This window comes from Neopsephotus bourkii, unplaced genomic scaffold (genome assembly GCF_033783945.1).
Source record: "Neopsephotus bourkii isolate Nb327-2 ecotype Australia unplaced genomic scaffold, CSIRO-AGI_Nbou_v1 NB_1637, whole genome shotgun sequence".
NCBI lineage: Eukaryota > Metazoa > Chordata > Aves > Psittaciformes > Psittacidae > Neopsephotus > Neopsephotus bourkii.
This window is the reverse complement of record NW_026902112.1, coordinates 1,484,420-1,502,718: the sequence shown is the minus strand read 5'-3', so window position 1 is coordinate 1,502,718 and position 18,299 is coordinate 1,484,420. Positions and strand designations below refer to the sequence as shown.

Sequence of the window (18,299 nt, the reverse complement as noted above, 5' to 3'; positions counted from 1 at the left end):
AGGGCTGGGATGAGCTGTGGTGGGATGGGGTCATCAGCTGGCCTCTGCTGTCACCATCCTAGATGGGGGGATATGTCTGTAATGTGCAACAACCGAGCCAGGGGGCATCAACCTGCCAGATGAGCAAAAATGGAGAGGAAAGGGGAAGAGAGGTATAAAGAGATGCATGCTTTGAAAGAAAAACACTGCTGTGCCAGAGCTGGTTAGCACAGGCCCTGGTTAGCATAGGCACTGGTTGGTGTAGGCACTGATTAGTATAGGCATTAGCTGGTGTAGGCACTGGTTAGTGTAGGCACTGCTCAAGCATGAGATAGTTCCCCATGTGTCAAGGGCTCTCCAGTTTAACAGCACTGCCCTCCAGTGCCATGGCCTGTCTGGGTGACAGAGCAAGCAGGGCAAGGCAGGGCAGGTCAAGGCACAACCCAGACATCTCTCCTTCATGGTCTTTCTGTTTTACCCTTCAGTTCCAGCCTCACTAAGGCTCCTGTGCTCTGTATTTGACAGTGTCAGCCCTGAAGGAGTCCAGTACTGCTTATTTTCCAGCATCAAAGACTGCACACACACAGACACGGGTGTGCATGTATGTACAGGCAGGACGTCAATACAGTGCAGGAAGGAAACACAGACACTGATACAGACACACAGACACATGTAGCCATTTCAAGCCCTTAAAAGCTTTCCATATACAACTCTAGAACAAGAAAACAGATGCAGATGAACACTCCTGCCAACCTGAATTTCCTGTGATCCTAGCATACTTCAGATGCTCAAAAACCCAACAGAGCATCGTGAGTGACAGGAAACAGAAGAAATCCCAGGGATGTGTCCACTTCAGAGATCAATTTGCAAGGTAACCATGACCTTTTGAAACAGGGAAGATTTAGAAACATTAGGAAGACATTAGGAAGAAATCATTTAGTATGAGGGTGGTGAGGCACTGGCACAGGCTGCCCAGAGAAGCTGTGGCTGCCCCATCCCTGGCAGTGCTCAAAGCCAGGCTGGACGGGGCTTGGAGAAACCTGCTCTAGTGGAAGGTCTCCCTGCCTGTGGCAGGGGGCTGGAACTTGGGGGGCTTTAAAGTCCCTTCCAACCCAAACCATTCTGTAATTCTATGACAAGACCAAATCACCACTCCAGCCTTGCTCCCACTGAGCCTGTCTCAGGGCTGGGCTGGCTGCCCTGCTTCCCAGGGTGGTAAAGGGTGGGGAGCCGGGCTTTTTGCTTGTGCCATGCATCGTGTTTCACAGAGCAGCCACCCAACAGCAGTGTCAGCTTCCACGCCTGTGGATTCCTGCTCAAGCATGAAGAAGCATCAAAACGCTGTTTCATGTTAAAAGCTGCTTTTTACGACGGCTGTCTGTCTGCAGGGGCACCCCTCCTCTCGGCAATGGTGTGCAGGGATGCCTGTCCGCTGCATCCCCTAATCCCCCCGTCTCCAAAGCTGGAGACAGCCGCAAGGGTGTTCTGTGGGGAACGGGCTGCCACGGTCCTACGGCTGCCGGGCAGCTCAAGGGGCTCCTTGTGCCGGGCAGGGGGCGGTGCTGCCCTCCCCGGCGGGCCGGGGCGGGCCGGGGCGGTGCTGCCCCCCGACGGGGCTGGGGCTGGGGCCGGGAGCGGGAGCAGGGCCGGGGCAGCTCTCTCTGCCGCGGCAGCCATGGCAGAGGGCTCCGAGAAGGTGCCCATCGCCCGAGTGGGGCCTGACGATGTGGAGCAGTGCCTGCCACCCGTGAGTGCTGCCGCGCAGCACCGCGCGGGACGGGACGGGATGGGGGACGGGACGAACCGGGTCGGGTCGGACTGGGACAAAAAGAGTCGGGTCGGGTCGGGTCGGGTGGGGACGGGACGGATCGATCGGGACAAAACAGGTCTGGATGGGTCGGGACGGCACAGAATGGGGTGGAACAGGTCGGGATGGGGAAAAAAAGGGTCGGGTCAGGTCGGATCAGGACCGAACGGATCGTAATCGGGTCGGATCAGGATAGGTCGGGTCCCGTCAGGGCAGGGACGCGGCCGAAGGGGGTAGTGCAGGATGGGTCCCTTCCCGCACCCAGCCCCGCATTCTCCTCAGGCGTACGCGGCGGCGGTGCCCCCCGGGCCGGGGCGGCTGCTGAAGGCGGGGGCCGCGGTGCTGATCGCCGGAGCTCTCCTCCTCCTGGCCGGGGCCATCGGCGCCTTGTACTTCTGGAAAGCCACGGAGCGGCAGGTGAGCCCGGCAGCACAGCCCGCATCGGGACGGGGCTGCTGGCTGCGTGTGCGGGAGAGGCACAGCCTGGGAATGCTTCCTGCGGGGTCGATAAAGGGGTCTTTAAGTAGATCTTTAAGCAGATCTTTACGTTTTTTCCATGCTTTCCAAAAACACAACCCAACCCTATCCTATAAACGTTATCTTCACTGGTTCTTTGCATGGAGCCTCCTGGAAGCACATTTCTTAATGAACATGAAACGTATCTTTGAGAGCACAGACGTTACATTGATTTCTGCTTGCAAATCCACAGCGAACTCAAACCCCAACACATCCTGGGCACACTCCAGCTCTGAGGACAAAACCAGCATTGACATGTGTAAATTCCTTTTTCACATCCTCTGCATTCTTGGTCCAGATCCTACCTGGCCCCTCAAGTATGTCATGCTATATTTAACCCCTTAACAGGCACCTTTATTTGGCTTTGGTGGTTTGCATGACTGTGTGCACACAGAGGCATTTATTGTTAGCAGCTGTAGAGCAGTTTGTAAAGTCGTGGTAAGTTTTATTACTTACATTTTGTGGCATACACGATAAACCCCATACACAAAGAACAAAACTGAGAAGCTGCCAATCAGTTTAAGTCCCAAACTTCATCATGTTAGAACATGTTAATACATAAATTTTGATTTCTGTTCATGTCAGATGGTTGTTGAAATCGTATTTCAAACACACCGGTGCACACATGAATGTAACCTGCTCCGTAAGTGTGATTGGGATCTTTGAATTTACCCACGTACTGGTTCCCTCAGGAAGTCCTTTGTGAGGATCCTGGCAGCCAGAGCAGAGGTTCCCTACACAGAGGGATAATGCAGGCAATCAGAAAGAAACCAAAATGACAGGGTGCTCACCTTCAGGATGCTCTCTAAGAGCCACCAGCTTCTTGAGGCTTATGAGAGTGAAGGATAGAAATGGATACACAGGGAGGGAGAGGGATGGCAGATTCAGCTCTGACCAAGTAGCTGCATTTGCCAAGTACAAGACAAAATCTCCTTTTTGTTACTCGCATCATCTAAATTCTGCTTTGCAAAATGTGGCACATGCTTCTTTGTCATTAACTGTCAAAGTTGATCTCCACATGAAGACACTGGGAAAGCTTAGGGCTGCTTTTCTAAGCTGCCTTCAAACTCAGAAGGTGACATTGGACTTGCAAATGTTTGGGAAGCAACTGTAAAGATTACATCTAGGGTCATTCATAACAACATTGAGGCAATTTAAAAGTTATCTTTACTTTAAATCTTTACATTCTCCCATAACTAACAGGGATAACAAAGTCTCAGCCCTAGCTCAGCCCCTGGCAGGTGAAGCCATGCACATTGGCCTGGTTTTATGGACCACATCCAACAGGAGTCCTAGACAGAGGAGGAAAATATGGGGCTGAATCTGTTTAACTGCGGAACCATAAATCTTTAGCACCTCAGACTTTCCTGGGCGAAGGTAAGAGAAGAAGAAATTTGTCTCTAGCTGTCAGTGTAAATTTTTCATTAAAATGCTGTGAGGCTGTTTTAAGGCCAAGAGCAAACTGCTTGTGCAGCACTTTCAGCAGGGCTGCACGAGAGAATTGCAAACCCTCTCGGCAGATTGTGGTCCTCCTGCAAATACAAACCACGCTGCAGCTTCCCTCATTGAAAATGGGATAAGAGCAAATACGCTGACAAGGAAAATACGAGTCTATACAACTTCACATCCAATTTAAACAACGTTCATATCCGTTACAAGCTGGGAAGCATGTTCATATTCAAGAGCAACCTGTTTTCCTGTGCCTCAGCAGAACATCTTAAGAGATAAATTGGGTTTGGACTCCTTCAAAGTGGGATGCTTCTGTTCTCCTTTGGGAATCATGTCAGCATAAGCAGCAATTCCTAAAATAGGACCGAGAAGAAGGTTTTTAAGTTGGAGCGAGCTGGGGTGTGGACTCAACCCACACTGCTTTCGAAGTAAAACTCCCTGGCGGGACCTCAGCAGGTCTCTAGTCCCACCTGCTGCTCAGAGCTGGTTGTTCAGGGCTTTATCCAGTCAGGCCTTGAGAACTTCCAAGGAAGAGACTTCACCATCTCTGAGCAACCTGCTCCACTGACAGCCTGCCCCAAGTGTGAGGTGTTGCAGCAGCATGGTGTTGGCTGATGGAGGGTTATCAAATGTCTACAGAAATACAAGTTAGGAGCTCAGATGGTCAGTCTGACCCATCACCTGGTGTAGGAGGAAGGCAATAAGCAATTACTGATGTGTGCTGCTGCTCTGTTATTGATTCCAGGTGTACAATGTTCACTACACTATGAGCATTAATGGAAAAGTACAAGATGGATCAATGGAAATTGATGCTGGAAACAATTTAGAGACATTCAAAACAGGAAGTGGGAGTGAAGAAGCTGTTGAAGTTCATGATTTTCAGATTGTAAGTATCACCACCCTCCTCTTTTACATAACATGCTCCAGCACTGGACCCTGCCCTGACTTACCTGCCCCGTCAGTCTCAGGTTCCAGCCCCTAGCTACCCACACAAACATCCTTGCTCTTGCAGCTTGCTTTCACAGCAAGACAGGCAGTTTCCTCCAAAATGAGTCTATGTGCTTCTGGGGATAGGCTGTGCCAGGTCCTACTCCAGTAAGCAGCATGGATTAGGCTTTATCAGGGTTGGCTCCACCTAATACTCTGCATTTTCAAACCAGTGAACAGAGCTACATGTGCCTTTGGGGTCTTCCTAGCAAAATGTTCTGGCAGCTGTGACAGCCCTTGCAGGATTTCACATAATCACAGAATGGTTTGGGTTGAAAGGGACCTTAATGACCACTTAATTCCAACCCCCTGCCATGGGCAGGGACACCTTCCACTAGAGCAGGTTGCTCAAAGTCCCATCCAACCTGTCCTTGAGCACTGGCAGGGATGGGGCAGCCACAGCTTCCCTGGGCAACCTGTTCCTGTGCATCACCACCCTGACAGGGAAGAACTTCTTCCTAATGTCTAACCTAAATCTATCCTCCTTCAGTTTAAAGTCACTACCTCCTGTCCTATCATTACATGCCCTTTTAAAATATCCCTCTCCAGCTTCCCTGTAAGCCCCCTTTAGGCATTTCATACTATTCAAACTGGAAAACTCACCTCCCCCTCCCCAAAACATCAAGATTTTAGGAGAATAAGGTCAACACAATAAGCCAAGTAAATAGGATAGACCACCATGTAGTGCTGGACCTAGGAAAACTCACCTCCCCCTCCCCAAAACATCACGATTTTAGGAGAATAAGGTCAACACAATAAGCCAAGTAAATAGGATAGACCACCATGCAGTGCTGGACCTAGGCAGCTTCCTACTGTCCAAGATAAAGTTTGGGAGCTGCTCTCCACAGCTTGGCCTGGGTTCATCCCCAGGGGAGAGGATGGAGGCATTTAGCATAGCTTATGCATCCATGCACCAAGCACATGGTGCTGGGACACTTGGGCTGACTGCAAACACATTTGGGTACCCCAGCAACTTGGCTGTGGCTGCTCACTGCAGAGCCTGGACTAACAGATGCCAAATCTCAGCAGAGCTCAACAGCTGCGATAGGGTGGTTCACTGAGCTGCACCAGTTCTGAGCTACTAAAGGCACATCTATTGAGAGCCCAGATCCTGCAATTAGTATTCTTACCTGTGAAGCACTCAACTTCAGTTGAGATCAGTGTTAAGTCCTCTGTAAGTCAAAGCAGCAACTAAAATAAAGATGCTGCTGCTAGGAAGCCTTACCCAAGGCTTCTGGAGCAGCCACCTTCCCCTTGCTGACTAGAAAGGCGAGGAAATTCATCTCCTTGGCTTCTCAGCAAGTACAAACAAATTCATGCCAGGAGACCCAGGACCCCGACTTTCCCAACAGCTGCATTTCAGCCTTTATGAAACTCCCATTAACATCACCATAGCAACATTATTAGCAGCTGGATAACACACACAACCAGCTCTTCTCATTTGCCTTCACCATTCCACATCTGCACGAAAGCACCAGCCCACTGCAGTTATGCTGAATTCGTCCTCAGGTTGGACGGGGCTTTGAGCAACCTGGTCTAATGGAAGGTGTCCCTGCCCATGGCGGGGGGGGCTGGAACTGGATGAGCTTTAAGGTCCTTTCCAGCCCAAGCCGTTCTGCAATTCTATGGTATTGTCTCCATGCTTGCTGCTGGTAAACTGCTGCCTGCCACGACCAGGTCAGAAATCAGCTCCCAACACCAACCAGCCAATACCACCATCCCAGGGATGGTGCTGCTTGTAATTACAGCAAGCCAGAGGCAGCCTCAATCGGAGAGAGCAGAAGGATGCTGCCAGTTGGGTTTTGAGCCAAGAATGCGCATAAGGAAGAAAGAAATTGGAGAGATGGGCCTCCAGCAGCCAAGTTACTGGCATTAGCAGCTTTGGATTGACTTGCACCACCCGAATCATTGCATGGTCAGTGAAGACAGGGATTTGGCAATATTAGGATACCCTTAGCATACTCAGTGTACCACGAAGTCTCATTCCCTCTTGCTCCCATCCCTGCACAGACATTCCCTTTCTCACTGCTTTAGGATTAGTCATTTTGTTTTGACGGGTGTCTACCCAGCCGTACAGGACTTACAGGTACACAGGATGAGATTCAGGTGCCTCAGTAGCACCCACCTCAACCTGCACTAGAAGCCTATGGCATCCAGGATGCCTGCAGGAGGCAGGTAAGATGCAGGGTCATGATGACATCTGTGCCACCCTGTTCTGACAGATAGAGGCTGCACAGAAAAGAAGCCCTCCTCAAATGGCACTAAATAATATTTAGGTGGTTAAATGGAGCTTGTGCAACCCCAGAAAAAACATAGTAGTTTTGCCATTGACAACGACGCATCCGATTTCATAGCATAAAAGAGCTCTTCTATGGGTACCAAAAAACCTACAGCAGAAACACAGAAACTACAGACAAGAGAGCTGATGCTCAAGGTGCTGGCACAGGGCTGGGAGGTACAACCCAGGACTTGCAGACTTGCAGCCCTCTGGAGCTGCTGGGATACCCTTCTCTTGCCATCTAGGCTTAGGCAAATGCATTTCACCCTCATAGGCCAGATGACGGAAGTCCCACACACAGATTTCTACACCAAATTTCCCATCACGAGCTTCCCCTTGCTGTAACAGCCACTTATGTATATAAATTGGACCAAGCACCACCAGCTAACACAATTTGAGGCTGCCTACGGTAGGTGTTAAAGTTACAGTTCAAAGCGTGTCAACTAATGCTTTAACAGAACTACTCCAAGTAGCCTACAGCAGGCATGGAAGCACTTACATAAAACACCCCCATCTTCCATAAATCAAGTGAAAACTTCTAGTCCCATTTGACACAAAGCTGAAATGGCGAAGGATGAGCCTTCTACTGCATCTGGGTTTAAGTCAGATTTAACCTGCAGACTAAAAACTCAGTGGGAATTTTAGCAGTGCTTGAGTTCTTCTTTGGGGGTGGTGGGGAGCTGGAGGGCTGTGCACAACCCCCCTGCCTTCTGCTTTCACAGGGCATAACTGGGATCCGCTTTGCTGAAGGAGAAAAGTGCTACATCAAAGCTCAGCCAAAAGCACAAGTCCCCGAAGTTGATGCTATGACTAAAGCAAGCCTCTCATCTGAGCTGGTAAGGGGTTTATTTAAAAACAAATCTTTGTATAGAGAGGGTCTTGAAAGTGACATGTAACTACATATAATGGTGACATTTGAAAGCCAATGTGAATAGTGGTAGGGCTGTTGAGGGTAGGGTGGGATAGTTGAGGGTTCACTGACTGTTTGCAAGGGGTTCCTGAAAGGTACGAAAAGCAAGACTGATGTCAGACACATCACTGTGCCCAAGGCACCATGAGAGGCTGCAGATTAGTGAGTGGGGGAAGCCACAGACTACCAGATCCATAGGAGACCTCAGTGACAACAGCATCTGCCTGAGATCAGGCTGTGCACAAGGCTGGGAGAGCATGGAAGAAGCAGCTGCTTTAGTCGATAGAAGGAGGGACTGTGGTAGACACCACGAGATCTCTACCAGCACTCTTGAGCAAAAGCAGGGACTCCATCCCTCCAGTCCTCTAGAATAGTAAGTAAAGGTGAACTGTGGAAAATATTAATGCAAAAATGCTGCTAACTCAGAAGAAATGATAGAAAAAAATGAAGAGTTTGCCTTCTTAGATGCCATCAGATCTCATTTTAGAGCATGGTGTTAACTAAATTTCATGAAATCTGCATTGCAACGACCACAAAAGCTGCAGCTCTCACCCAGATACCACCAAAATCTCTTCTTACCACATACTAGTCAAAATACCCTATTGCTTTAGGTGCACACAGGCTGAGTTTCCCAGAGCTTGGACCCCCAAGCCCATTGCTCACACAAGGGTGGCTCTAATCACTTCATTACAGCTAAGCCTGGATGCTGGCAGTGTCTCAGTCACTGGCAGGAGAGCACAGGAGAACCATAACCCCTTTCCCTGGGTTTGCTCCACTCCTGAGAAAATAAAAGCAGATACAATTAGCTGGGAGACGGGCACCATGAAGGTTGCAGCTACCTGCAATGGTGCTGTGACTACGGAACACCTACTTTAAAATGCCAGAGGGGAAAGGTCTCTCTAAAGCCAAGCACCAAGGCACCAGCAATGTTACAAAGCCCCCTAAAGTTGGTGTTTTCCCGTGATTGGGAAGAGATCTTACCCAAACTCCAGGCAGAGGCCCACATCTTTCCTGCTTTGCCTTATTCTGACTGCTTTGCTGACTTCATTAGCACTACTGCCCCAAGTCAGCGTTTGAGTTTGTCATCTTTTTGTAAGAATGAAGTCACAGCCCTGAAGACATTATCCTCAAATAGTCGCAAAGGTATTTCAAACCTTCTACCTGGCAACAGTAAACCTGTTTCCTTGCCCTACTTTCTGTGCATCTGTTCTAAAGATGCATCAGGCACACAACCTCTGCAATAAACTGTATGCGCCAAAGCCAAAACAAGCAGCCAACTAAGTGCTACTTGTTGGGATGTTAACCTTTCCCTGTTGCTTGACTTTCCAGGTTAGATGTATTATGGGAATGGCAGAGTAGTATTTGTCTTTCTAGAGCAAGTCCCCTCTCTGGTATTCATGTATTTAGGAGAAAGTATGCATATGCTGTTTTCTTATAACACATACCATAACCAACACTGCCTACAAAAACAGTTGATTAAAATAAGCTTTCATAGCTACCCAAAACTCTGACTGCTCACAAGCCACGATCACCTCAAACAGAAACAAAGGATATTTTTATTTCTGAAAACTAGATTCATATATTTCTGATGCTGATAAAAGCATAAGTGGGAGAACATAAATAAAGAGCACTTCTCACTAGACAGATTGGATAGCGAACTTAAATGACTTGAGACCTACAAAAGAAATCAATAAACACACTAAAGAACAACAGCTCAACAGAATAAATTGATCTAGTCAGTTATATAACAAGTTTTGATGAGGTTTAGGGAAGCAATTTAGGATTTTAACTTTGAAATCATACCAGTTTCCATGACTGAAAAGTTGGGTTTCTTTTAATATTTCACTGCTGCTATAAAATACTTACACATTTTATGTAAAATAATACTTTGAACTAACAACTTTAAAGAATCAATCACTGGCATTTTCCTACATTACTTTGAAGATATGAACCAAAAACCTGCAGGGTACACTTCAAAAAGGCAGGCTCCTTTAACCCATGCTTGAAGCTTTTGGTCAATTGAATTGCTTTTACCAAACGAGACCTTTAATCATACTGACAATGTTGACTTAAAACTGGAAGCTGGAGCAGTTCTCAAGCTATAATCCATTCTAAAACTTCCGAGTAAGATTTTTGTCCCCCTCCCTATCATAAATCTACCTTGGGAGTACATCAAATGAGAATGGGGCATGGTAAAAGATGAGGGGCATGTTTTTAGCTGGTGTATTTCATTGCTGCTTTGCTGAAGGTGGTAAAACTCCACAGTTTCTACCACCTGAAAAGCTGGTGCTTTGGGGTGAACGCTCTTTGACACCCAGTCCTTGTACACAGGGCAAAACCTTTCCAAGACAGATGAGTGAAATCTTAGCTCCAGCAAAGCTGACAGTAGTTTTGCCATTCATTTCAGTGGTGGCAACCTTTACTCAGGCTTTGGCTCAGTACAATCAGTTCACACTCCTGAGATAAAAGGATGCTTGGTATTAGCTGCAGCAGATGATTATACAGGTTGATGCTCAAGAATCAGCAGCAAGCAGGCACATGACTGTTCACTGAGCAGCAAAGGATTTATGCCCTTCTATTTGCAGGAAGATGAAATCATGCCTGTGAGATTTGACGAAAACTCCCTTATCTGGGTGGCTGCAGATGAGCCTATCAAGCGTAACAGTTTCCTAAGCCCTAAAATTTTAGAGCTTTGTGGGGATCTTCCAATTTTCTGGCTGCGACCAACATATCCCAAAGGTAACATTTCTTTCTTTGAAAAATGTGTTATCCCTCCCTGTATCTAAACACCTTCCCCAAATTGGGTTTGCCACAGAGACTTGCACATATGGGAAACAAGGATCCCTTCCTCCCTCGTCCACCCCGTTTTCTCAAGCCCTTATGGGTGAGGGCTAAGATTGCACATTTGGAGTTTATTCACACTTATTAGACACTTTAAACACTTGTATTCTTCAGATAATTTATATAGCCCACATGGATGACTTACTAGAAGATGAAACATTACCAGAGAGTTCAGTGTATTTCTACAGAATCACTGAATTGTTAGGGCTGGAAGGGACCTCTGGAGATCATCCAGTCCAACCCCCAAGGAGGGACGAGACAACAGCTTAAACTAGCCTCCAAAATGTTTAGGCAGCTGACACCAAGTAGCAGGAACACTGTACCTGGTGAACGGTTGGGGAATATCAAGTTCCTGATCTGGGACCGTAGACTGTCCTGTTTCCAAGCCTGCTTCAGGACTTCAATGGAGCAGGAGGAGACGCTTTAGCTAGGCAACTGGTGGATGATGTCTATGAGGTTCTGGGGGCCAGTCCCAGGACTGAAGTCCTCCCATCACCCAGAGCTGACCTTAGCAAAGGTGCTCAGGAATCACCAGGAGAAGGCATTTTCTCCAGGTGACTTCCAGACCTTAGGAGGAGAGAAGGCTTGAAAAGATTTACTCTTCCTTGGTCCAGTTAGTATTAGAACACTTGAGATGGGGGGGAAGCATGACATTTTAGAGCATCTGTGGATCCAAACTGCCCGTATTTTCCACTTTTCTCATAACCTTGCATATCTCACTGGTCAACAAGACAGCAGTGTCAGTGCTGTCCAGAAGCTGTTTCCACCAGGTTCACCAGGTGCCCTTGGGAGAAAGGCACTAGTCTGTCACAAAAGCATGTCAAAAAAACTTGAGATGCTTATGACTGGACTTGCGAGTGCTGGCAACTGCTGGTGAGTCAACATCAGTGACCAGAGGGTGGGTAAAAAAGCAACCACAACAAATCTCTTCCAGTCTGCTTTGTCTCAAGGGAAGGAAGGAAGGGGAAAAAAAGGCAATCTCATCCCCCTTTGGACAGATACCGGCTACAGATACATCACAGGAAGGCAAGCAACCCCCGTGGGATTCTTACTGCCATCTGCCACCACATAGTTTGGTTTTTCCCTCTGCTTCCCACTGTTGCCTTTTTTATTAGTTAAATAAATCCTTGAAACCTGAGATAAGGTGCAGATAAATACAAGCACATGCTGAAGATAAGATTAATCTTATTATAATAATCTTGTGATTATTTCTGCAGATAACCAAAGGAGAGAAATGAAGAGAAACAAACGCCAGTCAGAATCAAACTTTGATATGGAAGACTTGGAAGCTGCTAGTGAAGAAGTAAACACTAGGTCACCCACTATGCAGCTGACTCAAGAGCTTGATCACCAGCCTAATGAAACCAGGCCAACGGGACAAGAAAACGACCAAACACTTAATCCAGACAACCCCTATAATGTAAGTATTTGCACTGTAATCTTCAAGAGTCTGAGGCTGTTGCAGACAGGTAATACTGATGGATGGGGAGTTTGTCTTTTTCATTTTATCTGCAGCGTCTTCACCTGTTACAGACTTGTAATACACCTAAGAAGCTGAAAACAGTCTTCACTCAGTCCTCCTCTCCTTCCTTCATCCTAGTTTTCATTAGATTTCAGTCTCAAACAAGCACGCATGCTTCAGGTGGCAAGCACTCAAGCTTGCCAAGCTTCATTAAGGCAAGCTGATGCCAAGCTGCTTTTCAGGGTTGCTAGATCCATACAGAAGCAGCACTAGAGAGACCTGACACCTGAAAACAAACCAAAGCTGGTCTTGATCAAATAGCTGAGCCCCATCATTTACTGACAATGCAGAGAAAGAGTCCAATAGGCAGAAACATAGAATCATGGAATAGTTTGGGTTGTAAAGGACCTTCAAAGGTCATAGAATCATAGAGTAGTTAGGGTTGGAAAGGACCTTAAGATCATCAAGTTCCAACCCCCCTGCCATGGGCAGGGACACCTCGCTCTAAACCGTATCACCCAAGGCCTCGTCCAGCCTGGCCTTGAACACTGCCGGGATGGAGCATTCACAACCTCCTTGGGCAACCTATTCCAGTGCCTCACCACCCTAACAGGAAAGAATTTCCTCCTTATATCCAATCTAATCTTCCCCTCTTTAAGTTTTAACCCATTACCCCTTGTCCTATCATTACAGTCCCTAATGAAGAGTCCCACCCCAGCATCCCTATATGCCCCCTTCAGATACTGGAAGGCTGCCATGAGGTCTCCATGCAGCCTTCTCTTCTCCAGGCTGAAGAGCCCCAACTTTCTCAGCCGATCTTCATACAGGAGGTGCTCCAGTCCCCTGATCATCCTCGTGGCCCTCCTCTGGACTTATTCCAACAGTTCCATGTCCTTTTTATGTTGAGGTCACCAGAACTGCACACAATACTCCAAGTGAGGTCTTACGAGAGCAGAGTAGAGGGGCAGGATCACCTCCTTTGACCTGCTGGTCACACTCCTTTTGATGAAGCCCAGGATATGGTTGGCTTTCTGGGCTGCAAGTGTACACTGCCGGCTCATGGTCATTTTCTCATCGACCAGTACCCCCAAGTCCTTCTCCACAGGGCTGCTCTGAATCTCTTCTCTGCCCAACCTGTAGCTGTGCCTGGGATTGCTCCCACCCAGGTGTAGGACCTTGCACTGGGCATGGCTAAACTTCATGAGGTTGGCATCAGCCCACCTCACAAGCATGTCAAGGTCCCTCTGGATGGCATTCCTTCCCTCCAGCGTATCAACCGAACCACACAGCTTGGTGTCATCGGCAGACTTGCTGAGGGCGCACTCAATCCCACTGTCCATGTCAGTGATGAAGATGTTAAACAAGACCGGTCCCAACACTGATCCCTGAGGGACATCACTCGTTACTGGTCTCCAGCCGGACATTGAGCCATTGACCACAACTCTTTGCGTGCAGCCATCCAGCTAGTTCTTTATCCACCGAGTGGTCCACCTATCAAATTGATGTCTCTCCAATTTAGAGACAAGGATGTCGTGTGGGACAGTGTTGAACACCTTACATAAATCCAGGCAGATGACATCAACTTCTCTACCGCTGTCCATCAGTTCTGTAGCCCCATCACAGAAGGCCACCAAATTGGTCAGGCAGGATTTCCCCTTAGTGAAGCCATGCTGGCTGTCACCAAGCACCTTGTTGTTTTTCATGTGCCTTAGCATGCCTTCCAGGAGAATCTGCTCCAAGATTTTGCCAGGCACAGAGGTGAGACTGACTGGTCTGTAATTCCCTGGGTCATCCATTTTCCCCTTCTTGAAAATGGGGGTTATATTTCCCTTTTTCCAGTTGTCGGGAACTTCACCTGACTGCCATGATTTTTCAAATATGATGGCCAGCGGCTTCACAACTTCATTTGCCAGCTCCTTCAGGACCCGCGGATGGATTTCATCAGGACCCATGGACTTGTGCATGTTCAGATTTTTAAGATGGTCATGTCCAATCCCCCTGCAATGAGCAGGGACACCTTCAACTAGATCAGGTTGCCCAGAACCACATCCAGCCTGGCCCTGAATGTCTTCACGGATGGCGCATCTAAAGTACTTTGCCCTCAAATAGAAATTAGTATCAGAAGTGACTACTACAGAGGAAAGCAGTAGTAGTCTATCTGCAAAGAGATTGGGCTTAGGCCAGATAAATCTGTTTTCTCAGCCTCTTTGCTATGAGGGTAAATGAACCCAGTTCTAGCAAGCAATTCGCAGCTGTGGGCATGTTTATAGACAGCAACAGCAGATGACTACTGCAAAACTCGTCCTGGCTCTTTGAGAAAAAGCAACCCAGAGAAGGAGCACAGCAGCCTCCCCACTGTGTCCCAACACCTTTTCCACACTGCAAGAGAGCTGTTTGTACAGTAGGCACCTTCCAGTCTACTGCACCAGTGCCAGACAATTTACACCCACCATTTGGTGCAGCAGGAGTAAGTCATTTTAATACAACACTGTCACAAGATAAAATGCCTCCTGCTTTGGAAGCAACTCTCAGCTTTGACTTGACATTTATGCAACAGCAGGAGATCATTATAGTGTGACAGCATTCTGCCGAGTTGACATCCCTTAATTAAACTTAAATTAATCACTCCAAATAAAGCGGATCTAAATTGACTCTCATGAGGTGAAACAGCAGCAGCACTGGAATGTAACTTCTCACAGCTGCTAACATGACAAAGTCCATGGGGTCCAAGCCGTCCTGTCTCTGGAGGGCAGTGGCAGAACAATTACCACAGGTCTGTTCTTCAGCCATAAGGCCCTGGACCAAGCTGAGAATGTCCAGTCAGATACAGTCACCAGGCTCCTCTCAGCCTCAGGGTGGGATTCACGTTTAGTCACTGCACAGATGCCTATATCCAAACTCTTTCTACAGACCAATTAATCTGATTCAAATGGATCTTTAATTACACTGTAAGTCATCCCTGTAGAATGAAATGAATCCTCCCCAGAGCCATTTCTCTTCACCATGAGTAGAGTCTGGACGATGAGCTTAGGAGTAGAAGTCATGCTGCAGGTACCTTAATTCAAGGATGATGAAATGACACCCTCTCTGCTCTCAGGGCTGGGAACAGGTTATTGGGAGCCTGAACAACGTTGAGCTGTCACTAGTGTCTATTACAAGCCTAGATAAGAGATAGCATCTTTCTGCACCTCACCTTTTCAGTGTGCTGCTAGTTTTCTGAATGGAAAATGGTGAGGTGAAAGGCCAAGTGTCACTTCAGCATTTGCTCTTTGCTGCTGCTTTTCTTGAAGTAACACCAATGAGGAAAGAACGATGGAGTTTCAAAAAGCAGAGTATCTCCCAGAAAGAAAGAAATGAATTTTGAAGGGTGAAGGCAGTAACAAGAGCCTGCTTTTACGTATTTTATGCATACCTTGCTCTATGTAGCTCCTTACTGTCAGAAACAGAGCAGGCAGAATTATCACTGTCCACAATCATAGAATCATAGAATAGTTAGGCTTGGAAAGGTACTTTAGATCACCCAGTTCCAACCCCTTGCCATGGGCAGGAACACCTCCCACTAAACCATGCCACCAAAGGCTCTGTCCAACCCGGCCTTGAACACCGCCAAGGATGGAGCATTCACAACTTCCCTGGGTAATGAGCCTAAATGTGGCAAAGTGTGGAAAAAAAGCGGACTGAAAGAGAAGGGAGAAATCCTCAGAAGACTGCAGGGTAGTAGCACACTGAGCAGCTTCCTGAGACTGCTGTAAAAAGCATTAAAATACAAAAATTAAAACATTAAAACCACAGCATACAACTTCAGACACCATCATCTACTTAAAAGACTCAGATAACTGTCTTGAAACCTCTTCCGTCACTAGTATTTAAAACTTGGAGGAGTTTACTGCTGCTGGATCTTTTGCAAGGACTGTAGAAGAGAAAGTAATGAATTAGAGCTCCCTGTTGTTCTTTCCATCTTACACAGGTGATTGCCCCTATTTTACACTTCTGCAGCAAGACAAGAAGGAGAAAAAAAAGCAAGATGCAGTGGTCAGTTAGTGCAGTTAGGGGGAGTGCTGTTAACTGTAACAGAACTGAGATTTCAGGTTTTACCCGTTGTAAGGTTTACAGGCACATCAGTGTATCCTACATGCTCTCAGAATGAGAGCACTGAAATGACGTTTACTATTTTACATTTCAGCAACTGGAAGGTGAAGGCATGGCTTTTGACCCCATGCTGGATCACCTCGGCGTGTGCTGCATTGAATGCAGACGAAGTTACACGCAGTGCCAGAGAATCTGTGAGCCTCTCCTGGGCTACTACCCGTGGCCTTACAACTACCAAGGCTGCCGTACTGCCTGCCGAATCATCATGCCCTGCAGCTGGTGGGTTGCCCGTATCATGGGTGTTGTGTGAGGAAAAGCAGGTGGAGCCTTGACAAAATAAGTAGGAATGCCATGACAAACTGTTAAAAGGCTACAACCAAAGCAGCAGTATCAATCCTGGCTTTTAAAAATCAAAGTGTGTGTTACTGCACCAAAAGCAAGGTCAGATATTCACACTGTAAATAAAAATCTTAATATTCCATCAGCTTTACAAATGACAAGGGCATACTCGCTTTTACTGAATTCAAAAACTAAAACATCCCCCCAAAAGACAGTATTAAACTTTGCTCACAAACTGGTTTAGCAGTCCAGAAGCTTGCTCATAAATCCAAATTCATAACAAAACCCTCTCTTCTTTCCATGCTACAAATGAAAATTTACATCCAATTAGGCAACTAGCTTAACTTGTACACTTGGGAGTACCTTTCATCCATGTAGCTTACTTAAATAAATCACAAGTTAAGTTGCTCCCCGTTGCTATTCACACCGAGTTGCCAGGTCATTATGAATGGTTATAAACCAATTACAGCATACCTTTCCCACAAAGCTGCTCTGGGGGACATGGGAAAGCACCCATTGTGCCTAATCGGAAACAAACAGCGGGAAAAGGGCCTGCGGAAGGCAATGTGCATGGCCGCAGAATCAAAACCCTTCACAGATCCCAACATCAAAGAAGCCCCAACATCAAGAATCTTGTATCCATGATACCACCGTAGTGTCTAACAAGTATCTGCTATCCAGCCACTACAGCAGAAGTATTTACATGCAGTTGCAGACCAAAGAGTCTCAAGGCCTCTCCGAATCGACAACAGCCACTGTATTTATAAATCCTTGAACTAGACACTTCTGACACAAGATTCCAACCCCTCTTTATTCCACATGGATAACAGCGATTCATTCTAGCTCCTTCCGCTTTGCTAAAGCTAACCTCCAATCCCCACAAGAAAAACTACTTACCAGTAAGGAGGAAAGAAAAATAAGAGAGGATTTCCAACCTAACCCTTTTTGATTAGGCAAGCTGCAATTATTGGGATTGATCTTATTACATATTAAGCCTCTAAGGAAGGTAGTAAGCTGAAACACTCCCAAAGATGGAATGACTTAAGGTACCTAGCCTTGAAAGAAACTGATAAGGGGCATTACATTGCCCTCATGCATACTATACAACTTGAACCCTACCACTGAGTTAATGGAGCCATCTACATGGGCTTTAGAAACAGACTTGTCTATTTTTTCTTGAAGTTCACTTCCATTTTTGTGACTAAACTACTCTTGAGATGTTGGAAGCCCAGTAATATTATTAACACTGCGTGACACACAGAAAAGAGGAATTAATTTGACATAATCATGGCTTAAAGAAAATAAAGGCAACCTCATATGGAATGCTAAACTGCATATCTAAAAAGCAAAGTGTTAAATGAGAATAAGATGAGAATAGAATTCAGTATTTTGTTCTATTGTAGCCTTTTTTTTAATAGAAGCTTCACCTTCCCTTAATCTGAAGAACAGACTTGCTTTGAAATATTTAAATTAAAAACTTCTTAAAGTGGGATTTCAAGGCCTGTTAAATTTGAGTTTCTGCTTTTTTAAAATGAAAATGACCTTGATCATTATGTTGTTTTAGAAGTACGTTGTTCATACGCTTAGAAAAAGTTTTACTTTTTTTTTTTTACTGCAGATTAAACAAATACATTAAAAACCA

At 46.6% G+C, this 18,299-nt stretch overlaps 1 protein-coding gene across 1 annotated transcript; it reads left to right on the top strand.

Moving 5' to 3' along the window:
• Positions 1–1,582: 1,582 nt before the first annotated feature.
• Positions 1,583–18,299, top strand: CNMD (chondromodulin). The gene is made up of 7 exons (XM_061374093.1): positions 1,583–1,726; positions 2,069–2,203; positions 4,497–4,637; positions 7,739–7,852; positions 10,512–10,665; positions 11,985–12,187; positions 16,413–18,299. The coding sequence occupies exons 1-7, from the start codon at positions 1,655–1,657 to the stop codon at positions 16,626–16,628; spliced, it is 1,035 nt and encodes a 344-aa protein (XP_061230077.1). The 5' UTR covers positions 1,583–1,654; the 3' UTR covers positions 16,629–18,299.